We start from the raw sequence: 12,579 nt of genomic DNA, 5'->3' as shown, positions 1-12,579 counted from the left end.
AGAAGTCAAAGAGAAGAAGGAAGGCACAGTAAACAAGTTCAGAAGTAGGAACGGGTCTGCTATCATGACTTGTAGGAAAACATCTATATCATAGTTATATATTTATATTTTTTATGTATCTATTTAGTATTTGATGCAGATCATCAGGGAGCGTTATAGACAACCAACAGGCAGTGTGCTGTGCAAACAGAATCCCAGAGCATTTCAAATGAAAGGAGGAAACACTTCAAACTTATACATGAAGCTCAGATACAAGCGGAAGATCTGTGAGTGTTTCAGTTGTTGGTTTTACATTAAGAACATGTTGTCATAATGTTCATGTTCTGAAATGTTATACTCTGAATGTAAGTCAAGACAGAATCTGACTCACAGCGTTCACAAAGGCTAATGTAAGCTTTGTATTGGGTCATAATACAAGCTATGTGTAACATTGACATTTTGAATCCTTGTTTTCACACTATTGTATTATCGCCACTGTGTGCACAATGACTACATGTTCACGTGTCTGTGCACACTGTGTGGGCAGAGGCTTCTGTTTCTGAGCAGTATTTACTTCCTAAAGACAGAGCTTCCATCATCTTAACTACAGCACCGTTAACGAGGCCTCATCTGCTGACTAGTGACTTTTTTAAACTGGACTACACTGCTATGAAATGAGTGACTGTCAAAAGTGTTATCCATTTACCTTAAATCCTGCTGCCACTCTGAAGACATTGAGTTGCCATTAAGAAGAAGTAATGATATCAAGTGCCTTCCGCTGATGTGAAAATGGGGTGGACCATTTAGAGAAATCTTACCACATTATGCAAAAACACCAAAAATCACAACAAATTACAGCCATATCTGATTTATCATCTACAACAACAAGACTTGGTCAAAACCTCATATGTGTCTGGATTGCCTATGACTGCAGCACTGTCACACAGTAATCACCAAACATATATCAAAGACAGACGGGCTATGATTTCAGCTGCAATTTCTTATAAACACTCAGAGAACATTAAGAGAGACAAACTGTCTTTCTTTTTTAAGTTATTTTCTCTGGCTTTTAACTTTATCACAACCATAGAGGAAGAGAGAGAAAGGATAATGTGCAACAAATGGACAGAGACTGCCCTTGAATCCTGGGCGTCTGGAGCAAAGACTCAGCACCAAAGCCCACGCTTTACCACATAAGCTAACAGGGGACATCATTTTGTCTCACAGCTGTGTGTCTGTGGATATTCTCATTCATCCAGGTCATCGTTATCTCTTGGCAACAAATTGAATCTAAGGCAACTGGACTTGTACTTGTCTACTAGTCTGACTAGTGAGGACTAGAATAAAAGGGTTTTCTATGGAGTTTTTCCTCAGTCGATGTGAGGGTCTAAGGGCAGAGGATGTTGTTATGATGCCATGTAAAGCCCTTTGAGACAAACTGTTTGTAAAAACGGGCTATACAAATAAAATTGCCTTGTCTAGTCAGACCGACGCGTTGTGAACTGATGAAGCCCCTCGGACAAAAGGCAAAACGTCTTCCTAGACAAATACAGGTCCAGTTGCTTTCTATTCAATTTGTTGCCAAGAGATAGTCTAGGTGTGGAATCAATGACAGTTTAGTTTTTTCTTTACTTTCATCTCCTAATGATAGAGGTCATGAAAGTAGTTGATTTGCTGTAATGGATGTGAGGCTCAGTGTGTTGGAAGCACTCCTCTGCTTCCCTGCAGTCAGGAAACCGGAGCGGCTCACCGTCAGTCAGTGAGTGGGTCAGTTGTCAGTAGGGACATTCACGGCTCTAGGACTGGCCCTACTGGTGCAGTCCAGACTTCAGCCATATACTGCACACTGTAAACTACATTAAGTCAGGTTGCATTGCAGGCATGCAGTTTTATATTGCATTGAGTGTAGCCATTAAATGTAGCTTCTGTAAGTGTGTCTAATAAACTGACAACTCAGTAAGTTCACTGCAGGAAAAAGATTAATTACTACGGTCTTAATCCTCACAGCAGTTGGTTTTGGAAACAGAAATGTCTAGCCCTGTACCGACTGCTGCGCTGACCTCCCCCCCTCCCTGAGTCTCATATGGCTGCTTCTCTGTCCTCACCTCCGGGCTGAGAGGCCTGCAACACCACCTGGATGAGCTGCGGCACATCAAAGTAGGCGGCGTAGTGCAGGGCCCTCATGTTGGTCCAGCGTGAGCGAAGGTTAGGATCAGCACCCAGGCCGAGGAGCTGGCGAGCAAAGCTAGCTGCTGTGTCTGCATCACCTGAGGAACAGAGAGGAGATACAACTATTATTGTCTGTAGGAAGGGAGGCGGGGGTAAAGAGACATCAGAGCCATTTTCGCATATGAACTATCGACACTGTCCAGGAAATCAGTTTTCCTGTCACGCAGGCAGCACACAACCAGAGATTGCACATCTGAGACATTTCACACTTAGTGGAAAAACTCCCATTTGGTTTCGACAAGAGGCGGTGCGGGGGGGGGGGGGTAATTGTCTCTGTAATATCAGTCAGATATTACACAGGCTTTGTACAAGGGTGCTGGAAGGGTAGAGTCTGTTTAACGTCCCTTTCAACTGAGTCAGACATTTGCATTCACATATACAACTCCTCCAGGTGATGTCTACTAAAGGTGCAGAGTTGCAGAGCATGTGTAAAAGCAGCTTATGTCAGCTCTGGAGTGTGTGTTTAACAAGTAATTCTCATGATTAATGGTGCTTAGCAAGTCATAAAGGATTATGTTCAGTTGTAAGAGAAGCAGAAAACAGTAAACTAACAGCAAGACAAGGCAGTAGATGTGTGTACACTTTACAGTCCTCTTGAGAGTGTTTATTCAACACTCTGTCCATACTGACCAATGCCTGGGGCCCCGGCCTTGCAGCAGTAGTGCAGGAGGCTCATATCAGTCAGTCCATCTCGATCATTCACACCGCAGCCTCTCTTCAGAATCTGTGCAAACACAAGATGTATAGTGAGCCACTGAGGATCTGGTGTCGCTGTTCAGATATATTACATGATGGACTACAAAGTGACGCTCAGGGACTCGGATCTAATGAAGGACAAGCGAGCCTGCTCTTCACTCCACTCAAAATTGTTGCACAAGCTAAAATTGTAAGTAATTTATCTATCTATCTATCAAGGGTAGCAGTTATTAAGTGAGAGAAAATAATCAGCTGCTCTTACCCTTGAGACAAGTACTCCACTGCACAATGTACTGCATTGCAGCTACTTTGTGTAACTCTGGGTGGAGGTGGACTGGGGGTGGCATGGCCTCCACCAACAACCAGAAAATATGTATGCTGTGTTTTGATTATCATACTAAGGCTTTCTCACTGTATTTTCAGTAAAATCATTCAATTTGTTGTGAACTATGACAAATAAATTCGTACAAAGATGGGCCTTCACTGAAGCAATGACATTTAACAGTATCAAAAGCGCATGCATAGGAAAACAAAGGATGGCGTCACCTCATTGCCGATGAGGTCAACGTTCTTCTGAACCTGGGGCACCCACTGCCTGAGGACAGCAAACAGCTCTGGTATTGTGGTGCTGGGATCCAGAAGAACCTCCCTGCACTGCAGCTCGCTGGGGTCAAAGAAGGAGAACTCTGGAGGTGGCGGGAGGGACAAACACAACACACGCTTGTTCACTGTAATGCCATTCACCTTGAATATGTTGAACTAGCAATCCAAATGTTTGTGTTAAGTTTTTAAAAGTCTGCAGAATCTCCCCTACCCTACTTCAGAGGAGGTCATCCATTAATTTATGCCGTTTAGCTACTTTATGTGCACTTATTTCACTGGAGCTCAGTGTGAGTCTCTTCTGCATTTTGCTTTTATTGATGGTCACGTTCGCTCTCCTCAGTGGAGCAGAGGACAGACGGCCTGACAGCTCGTTACATTAAGTGAAACTCCCACCGAGCAAACACTGACATAGGAAACCTGCTGCAGAGACATACATTAAGTTTATGCACAACTCTTGCTGTGCTCACAGAGGCGAAGGGAATCTGATGTGACAGTGGATGGCATGCAGTCAGCTAAGGCTCCACATGACCAAACACCTTCCTAGACTGACAGTCAGTCTATTCATTGATTAGTCATTACATGTTTATGATACTTGAAAAAAGTACACATTTTTGAGGTGTATTGGAAAATAGTCTGAGGCAAGGGCTGGTGAATAGGGTGATAGGTAACACTGTTAACATTGTGCTACATTACAAAAAACTATAATAAAGAACCACTGAAATATACATTTTACATGATAAAAATCAATATGTAATAATGACTTGAGGAAAGACTTTTTGTATTACACTGAACATGTGAAGTCCAACTAGGGACGAGAGTTGAAAACTACCAATAGCTCTAAAATGTTGCATCAGTTTCATGCTTAGTGTTGGAAACAAGAGTCGCTGTGAGGCACGAGTTGCTGTCAGAGTCCAGCTTGTCCAACATGTTAGTAAAAAATAAATACATTGTTGCAGTAGTTCATTGCACCACATTTCTCTCTTCTTACTGAACATGCCCACTTAGGCAAACCCTGGATGCTCAGATACATTATTATCTGATAAGTGGCTGTGTAGACTTTGTTCTTGCGCTGCTGACTGGGTGTTGTCAGGTCCTGGTGTCTATGTGGTCTACACTCTTCTTCTCATCAACTATTGTTTGACTGACTATGAGGATGCAGCCCTAACATTGACCAAAACAAACAAGTATTTAGGACTGAGTCCAAAAAACCTGAATCCAGCTCATTAGTCTCCCTGAGCGCTGCACTGATCAGATGATAAATAATCACTATTTGTCATCCTCTGATCATTATTTCAGCAACATGATCAACAATGCAGTGCAAATGTTTTGAGCATGCCACTCATTAAGCAACGTGTTATCGAGCCTTTTAAAGGTTGTTCAGGCATGTGGTGAGTGTGTTAATTAGCCAGGTGCTCGGTGTGAGTGGATCCTCACCGTAGTCGCTGGGCATGGGTGCAGACGCCACCTGGTGGATGACCGGCCGCTGGTGGGAGGAGAGCGCGGAGTGGCGGCCCAGGACGGTGTCCCCCTCGACAGGCTCTGAAACATCCTCCTTTGTCATCTCCCCCTCAGGGCCCGAGGCTGGAACAATATTAGAAGTCCTATTCTGAGAAAACAAGTAGGTCTAATCTCAAAGCAGTGAGAGCTCCGCTCAAGTGATGGTGCTGATCTGGTTTCTGGATGTGTGTGCCTCAGATCCTGTTTCTCTTTGGCAGCATGCCATTAAAGTAGTAAGGTGCTCTGTATTTCTGAGATGGACCTAATGTTGTATACAACTCAAAAAGAAACTGAAACTGTTTAACTGAATAAAAATGATATATGCATTATAATATATAGCTTTAATATTCTTCTCTTCTTTTGAAGTGAAAAACTTTAAGACAAATCTGACATGTGAGTATTGTAATTTCCCTGATTCAGCAATGTTAGACATTGCAGTTGTTACATGGAACATGTATACTATTGCATATCCCTTCTATGGTTTGAGGTCTTTTAACAAAAGGTGTGTTACACTCAAGTCAAGGGGCAATGAGGCAATGTGTGATACAGTAGAGACTGAGCATTCATAGGTGGACACATCACAGCTAAAATGTCAAAACATCAAGGTAATCTGATACACAGGCCTTTGGATTACAGATTTAGAAGATCTGAATCAGACTCAGAATAACTTTCAACTGACATGAGACAAAGCTGGAATGACGGTTTTAGTTTGATACGTCCAACATATGCGCAACCACAAGCCTTATCTTGAAATGGTTAAAGGGAAACTGGGAGCTAGGGATAAGGACAGAAAACTTAAAAGGTTGAACACACACACACACAACACACACACACACAGGCCTAAGCCTGTAAAGGCAACACTGATCCTAAAATCTGCCCAAGCAACCAACACTCACTGTCATCTTCGCCTTTATCCTTTTTCTGGTTGATGTCCATGAGAGCCTCTCAGTCCAGCTATGTTAAAATCAAGAGATACAGACTGGGTCCAGCAGAAAATCTAACCAAGCAGCTCCCCCCCAAAATAACCCCTCCTCAATCTCCAATAACACACCCACCCCCCTCCTCTCCGATTATACCTTGTTGATCCCCTGACTCCCAAGTCCAGTTACTATTTACAGCCGGCACACTTTGGAGGGATAGCGCTCTGAGTTCTCACTCTCACCGGCTGGAATGTCACTCTCACTTTTCCAGTCATGTGCACTGCTGACCCCACCGCCGCCACGTCTGACTAGTCAACCAGTAAGACCCACAATGCAGAGAATGTGGATGGAGGGTGACAGCGCAAACAAACATAGGATGAAAGGGCAGCAAAGTTGTGCTTGTGATTTGGACAAGTGCCCTTCGCAGTAAAGGCCAAGCATCCGCCCTTCCACCTCCAGACAGAGAGAGAGAGAGAGAGAGAGGGTCCATTCAGGAAGCCACGGCTTTGAGACAGTGACCCAGCATGAACTGTAGCAGAAACCTGACACTGAAGCAGCTAAATGGAATTCAGCCATGATTAACTTATCATTTACAGTACATGTCTGCTTGTGCTTTTCCTGCTATGACGTGTTGAAATGTCTCCTATAGGAAAAAAAAAGTACCAATACAAACAGAGCCATTGAGACAATTTCAAATCCAGGGCCAACTCTTTTGCACATGACAGCACCGCATCCTGCAGCACATGCACGGACAGAAGGCTGCAGGAGGATATCAAAAAAAAAATTTGCGTCAATCGCAAACCAAGGTCAGTCACAAGCTGACTGATCATCTCAATTATTTCTAACTGAGCTGTTAAACAACACAAGATAGGCTATAAATGGTTGTTTGAGTCAGTATTTCAGCACCAACCTTCATGCTGTTCACCCAGCAGTGAGATGATAGCTTCCCTCTGCTTCTCTGAGGCCACTGACTGGCTGTCCAGAGATTAAGAGCTTGCAGTGTGACTTGGGACAATGGCCTACATTTGCAATAAGCCTCTCCTTGTTTGTGCGGCCCGTGATGTCATCCTGCTCCCATTCTCACAGCTGACGCAGAGACAAAAAGGTGTCATATTTCAAACTGATTTCTCTGAACATTTCAGCACCTCTGCTGCTTCATGGTTCCAGACATGTTAACCAGCTGTTTTGACCGCCTGGTGTGTATGTGAATCTATAAAGTAAACACAACAAGAGTACCACAACAAAGTTTGTCGCGGGGTAGGGGGAATGTTCATTAGATAGATGAAAATATAGAATTAAAACAAATAAGTGAAGCTTGTTTTCATTATTAAGATGCCTTGAGGCAAATGTTTGTGTTTTTTCTGTGGAGGTTTTGTTCCAGCACTGTGCAGCTGTGCAGGTTCTCTGCTTTAAGGCCAGAAAGAAAACAGTGCACACCACAGGTGTTTTCTATTGGCCTAATAAGACACACTGCCTACATTGTTATTGAATACATGGGGTCTGGTGACAACCTGGTGACAACCTGCCATCCACTCCCCCTCCACCTGAAGAGAGCTCTCTCTAATTTACAGAGCTCTGAGTCTGAGCATCCTACCAATGTACACACAAAACATATTTTAAGTTTTCCACAAATACCCTCATGAATAATAATTTTTTTTTAAATCCATGAAAACTATAACTTGACGCAGTAACAGATACTGAGTTGTTCTCTCGTTGGCTGACTTAATGTCATTGTCCACTTCACCACAGATGAACCTGCTGTTCCCTGCACCAAGCTAGCTGTAGCTGTAGCTGTAGCTGTAGCTGTAGCTGTAGCTGTAGCTGTAGCTGTAGCTGTAGCTGTAGCTACCTCCAGGATGTCAGTCAGATGGGGGGGGGCCACTCCCTCATCTCTGGCCCCCGGTAGGAGCACTGGAGGCGGCTGCAGCTGTGTGACTTTATGGGATGTCTCACTACTAACCGGATCGATGTTGCTCACTGACTTCAGCTGCTAGCACAACTGTCCTTTCAGCAGGTAGCTGACAGCAGACAGTTAGCAGCAGGCTAGCATGTTTCAGAGCCTGGGGCTCAGCGACAGGTAAATGACAACACAGGCGGTTAGTTGACCACTGGTAGTGATGGACAGGTAACAGACACTGATTTAATGCTCATGTGATGTGGAGAAAGTTGATATGGAGGTGAAACGCCTTCTTACGTTAGCGCCTACGTTAACGTTAATGATATCTAGCACAGTTACTGGCCCGAGCCTCCCAGCTGCTTAACATGAACTTTATGAATAAAAACTACATTAATAGAAGTTTCTGCAGCTGACAGCACAGCGCAGTGTTTACGTTACCTTGGCCTGGCGGCTCGTTTCAGCTCGCTCATGGGGAAAATGCCTAGAAAAGCCAGGAGCAGGGTTAATTTCCGTCAAGTGTATTCAGCTTGTGTGCTACATAGCTACAGCACATCCTGTTTTAGCTTTCAGAATAAAGGCGTCCGCTGTACTTCCGGTCTTCATAATAAAAGTAGTAAAACTGAAATATAGGAACATTAAAAAAGAGTGCTAACTCGAGGTTTATGGTGGTAATAAATATTAATTTCCAGGTTAAATAAAATGCTTCAAAAATGATTTCAAAATTGTAAGATGTTTGTGTTTATTATTATGTTTTTTTGTTGCTTTTTAAAAAAATATATTATAATTATTATTATTACAATACAAATATGATGGAATAATTCTGAGCATTCATTTAACCATGTTGATTATGTCCTGTCTTGTAGGAAAGTTTTGTGAGAACAGAACCTGTCCCGTTTAATAAGCAAAGTGGTGAAAGCAGGGCTTTGAAATCTTCCTTGCAAGAGATAATGTGGCCATTGCTAGGTAGTATGTCTTATGAGTACTAGGCAATAAACCTACTGATGACTTTCACTGTTTGGGGAGCTCCTCACATGACTCTGTTATGGGAGACTGTGCACAACTTGAATAAAGAGACATTACTTTCAAGAACAAGAGCGTGGTTTCACCCCACAAAATACCATGTTCCACAAGATATGGTAGCCTAGCTAGGCTATACAGTACACCCAAATGTCATGTCATATTTGCAACAATAACCAATGTGACAGTTGGACTGGAGATAGGGACACTCCTATTCATTTACTGCCACAGTTACAGGATACATGTCCATAGCAATCACAGAGGTCATTTCCCAGGGGCAACATGGACACCTGCAGGTTGTTCAGGCCATCCAGAGAGGCCACAGTGAGGGCAGCCTACAGCAAAGGGTGCTGTTTTTTGTTGAACCTGACCCTGCAACACTTAAAGTTCCCTCTCTCTTCCCCCCTTTGTTCAAGATCTGCTCCAAACAGTCATATTCCCTCTCTCCTTGTTATCCAGTAATGTATCAAATAGTGTCAGCCTTGTCGACATAAGTGACAGAGAAGACAATGGTGATGGCCTATGCTTACCAAAATATCTTATGGAAACACTATTATCACTTTGATGCACTGTAAGATGCTCAAATTTACTTTGTAGAGAAGATACAAAAGTTGTGGTGGATTTTTAAATTGTCGAGTTGAGTGAATTGAGAATTGTTGAGTTTATCTGGGCATACACAATTTAGTATTAATGTTGATCTCACACGACAGCCTCGAAAGTGCCTACTGCTATTCCCTCAGCTGGTGAGGACAGTGTAACTGCCTCAGCACCGTTTCCATGGAAATGTAAACAAAACAGCCAGCAGTGATTGCTTTGCACAGCCAGGCTCACTGGCGCAAAAACGAGATCCGGTCACTGTTTGTGTGCAGTGTTTTTACTGTGTGAACAGCTGCTTTCATTTATTTATTTATTTATCTATTTTCACCAACCAACCGAATGCGATGAACAACAGGCGTGTGTCCTCTGCAGGCTACCGTTTACCGCAGCGGTCCAACGGGACCAGGCCGGGATCAGCGCAGCCGCCTGCGGACAGGACGAGACAAGCTCAGCGAGAAGCGGCGTCCGCGGAGCTGAGCCCGGACCAGAGAGACCCGGTCCAGCAGGACCGAGTGTGGAAAGAGCTGATGAGGGGTGAGAGGAGAGGGATCCGGGAGTGGTGAGTAGGAGCACAGCGAGTCAAACATATGGAGTTGCAAGTTAAAAGAAATGAAATCATGGATTCAGTTTGAAGTCAGTTTAGAGGTGAAGGTGAAGCTAAACGGACTCAGCCTAACCAATTCACTGTGGTCCACAGGGAGAAGAACTGGAGCTTTCTCAAAAACTATGATCAGATGGTAAGAAAAATGTAGACAATGTAGGAAATGTTGGTTACTTTTAATAATAAGACCATGTTCAATTAGAAATTAGTAATCTTACATCAGCCTGACACTGATAACACAAAGCATGCTCATTATTTGTAGGCTAATGACAAGAATGATATGCAACTTTCAGCACTGAAGTTTAAACAAGTGCAATGCTGGTGAATTTGTCTCAAATATCATTCGTCTCACTTAGCTCTTTATAATGGTAGCTTACTTTGTTCAGGTTCAGGTTCACTCATTAGTAAAATTTGGTGTACAGTTAAAAAGAAGGTGCAATTCAAACATAGCCTATCCATACACCACAAAACACCCTCCACTCAATGACTTACTAGGCGCAAAGAACATCATAAGGGCACAGTAATGCTTGTGCATTTGTGCAGTGATGCTGCAGCATCTTATTCATATAGCCTAGAGATCATGGTGGCTGATGGAACAAAGCTACTTTTATATGCTTTGTTCTACATTTTCAGTAGGAACTGTGAACCTCTGTCTGGAGGGAAAAAGCTGAAATTCACAGTGTAAGAGATTGTGAATCATCATTTATAATGGAGTTGGACAGTCGCTGTATTGGTGAACAACTCCCATGTTCAGCTATGACTCACCAGTCAACCTGCTGAATTAGGAAAACTACTCAGTGGAATATCAATGTTGATTATAGTTTATAAAAAAGTGTCCCATGTGGTGAGTTAGAGCAGGATAACTCAGCCTCATTTACATTTTAACCTGCAGGCCTTACTATCATCTCACTCTGACTTCACCCCTGTGTGTCTGCAGGGAGAGCTGAAGACCGAGGAGCCGTTACCCAGCCATGTATCGCTCTTCTCTGAACAAGTCCCCAACACCACCAACCAGACGTTTGGCAGCAGACTGTCCACTCCACTGGGGAATGAAATGCTCAGACTGGACAGACTATTACTCTCTACTCGCTCCGGAGCCCATCACAGGCGCAAACACGATCCAGAGAGATTCTACGAAGATGATGAGTCACTTCACATCCAGGCTCCTGCACACAACGGGTTCTTAAACGTGGACTCTGCAAAGCTTTGACTTTATTGGCCATGTGGGGAGTTTGAGTCTGGCATGGTGTGGCTCAACCTGTATGAGTTGTATGAGATTTGGTGTTGTGATTTTTGTTTGTTTGAAGCAAATGCAGAAATCTATTAGAAGCCATATCAGGGGAGCAGGCAGGGTAATAAGACAAAGGTAGTTTGCTGTCCTACATGTTTTAATTCAGGAGACTACCTGTAAGACCTGGACTATACTTTATCTTATGTATGTTTATTTATGGCTTTGTGTTTTTGTGGCAAAAGTAAGTTACATTTAAAGAGTACAAAACTAAATGTTGAAGGCGTGTAGGCCTACTCACTGACAGGGGAGAAGGGAAGACATCAGTAAATTAGCTCAAGTCATCCGAGCTCCATCAAGTATTTAATCAGATACTTGATAATCTAACAAGATGCCTGATCAAATTTGGATGAGCTGAAGGTTGTAACACCAGCACGTTTCGGTCTCACAGGCCTGTAGGCTAGAGAGGTGGGGGTTCATGAAAACAGAATAAAACAAAAACATAAAATGTAAAAATATAAAAGCATGTGAGAGGAAATATCCCTGAAAATATATAAGAAATATATTTTGTTTATATTTTGTTAAACTATTTTTTTATTTTGAAATCTAAATTATGTAAAATAGCTGGTATACACTGTACATTGCACCAGCTATACAGGACTGAAGCCATATTGAATTTGATTTTGTGATTTTCATGGTAGCTTATCCACCTGCACATGGGATTGGCAGCATGTCTCAGGTTTTTAGCTGCCTGTACATTTCTATATGTCTAAATGTTTATGCTGTTACTTTATGTAAGTTGTTATAAACAAAATAACTGCCCTTTTTGTCTAAATTTGAATAAAAATGTTTGTCCCCTGAATTTGACATTTATCTTACATGACTGTATGCTCTCAGTGTTTTTGTTTGTTTGTCTTCCTACATTATAATAAATCACTGGAATAAAGATGATGCATTTTAATGTATATGTATAAAGTAATAAGGTGAAAGTTGAGATTAAACTGCTTCAGGATGTTGAAGTGCAGACTGATTCAAACGAGAGGACAGGAAGGGAGAGCAACATCACATCTTTTTCAAAGTTTGCACAATCACCCAATCAGCTGTCAGTAGATGAATGCGGAAGTGAAAGCGGATGCCGGCTGACAGGAAACAGCGCCAAGTTCACAGCATCGTGAAGGAAATTAAAGACGTCTGCCTTCGAAATAAAAGTCTGTCTGTATCTATCTATCTATCTATCTATCTATCTATCTATCTATCTATCTATCTATCTATCTATCTATCTATCTATCTATCTATCTATCTATCTATCTTTACG

The 12,579-nt window shown here is 42.6% G+C and overlaps 2 protein-coding genes across 6 annotated transcripts in view; one reads left to right on the top strand and one right to left on the bottom strand.

The window, feature by feature from the left end:
• The window catches only part of LOC146964199 (CAP-Gly domain-containing linker protein 4), a 39,227-nt gene extending 30,850 nt beyond the window's left edge, over positions 1 to 8,377 (bottom strand). For 2 of the 5 annotated variants that reach the window (XM_085767486.1, XM_085767489.1), the window contains exons 1-5: positions 8,260 to 8,377; positions 4,942 to 5,088; positions 3,451 to 3,590; positions 2,839 to 2,932; positions 2,085 to 2,246 (exon numbers count right to left, since the gene is read on the bottom strand). In XM_085767486.1, coding sequence (XP_085623612.1) covers positions 2,085 to 2,246; positions 2,839 to 2,932; positions 3,451 to 3,590; positions 4,942 to 5,068 — 523 coding nt within the window. In that variant the 5' untranslated portion in view covers positions 5,069 to 5,088; positions 8,260 to 8,377. Of the gene's footprint in view, positions 1 to 2,084; positions 2,247 to 2,838; positions 2,933 to 3,450; positions 3,591 to 4,941; positions 5,089 to 5,900; positions 6,110 to 6,834; positions 6,892 to 8,259 lie in introns of those variants that run through there. The other 3 variants (XM_085767485.1, XM_085767488.1, XM_085767487.1) reach the window with 2 other exon arrangements.
• A 1,249-nt stretch (positions 8,378 to 9,626) lies between these two features.
• On the top strand, positions 9,627 to 11,393 carry cimip5 (ciliary microtubule inner protein 5). The gene is made up of 3 exons (XM_085767490.1): positions 9,627 to 9,994; positions 10,133 to 10,172; positions 10,974 to 11,393. Exons 1-3 carry the CDS (start codon positions 9,780 to 9,782, stop codon positions 11,244 to 11,246), a joined length of 528 nt encoding a protein of 175 aa, XP_085623616.1. The 5' UTR covers positions 9,627 to 9,779; the 3' UTR covers positions 11,247 to 11,393.
• The last annotated feature ends 1,186 nt before the right edge of the window (positions 11,394 to 12,579 follow it).

This window comes from Trachurus japonicus, chromosome 22 (assembly GCF_045865225.1).
Source record: "Trachurus japonicus isolate A0001 chromosome 22, Traja_1.0".
NCBI classification, from domain to species: Eukaryota; Metazoa; Chordata; class Actinopteri; order Carangiformes; family Carangidae; genus Trachurus; species Trachurus japonicus.
Note: the sequence above shows the minus strand (reverse complement) of the source record. Positions and strands in the feature narration are given on the sequence as shown.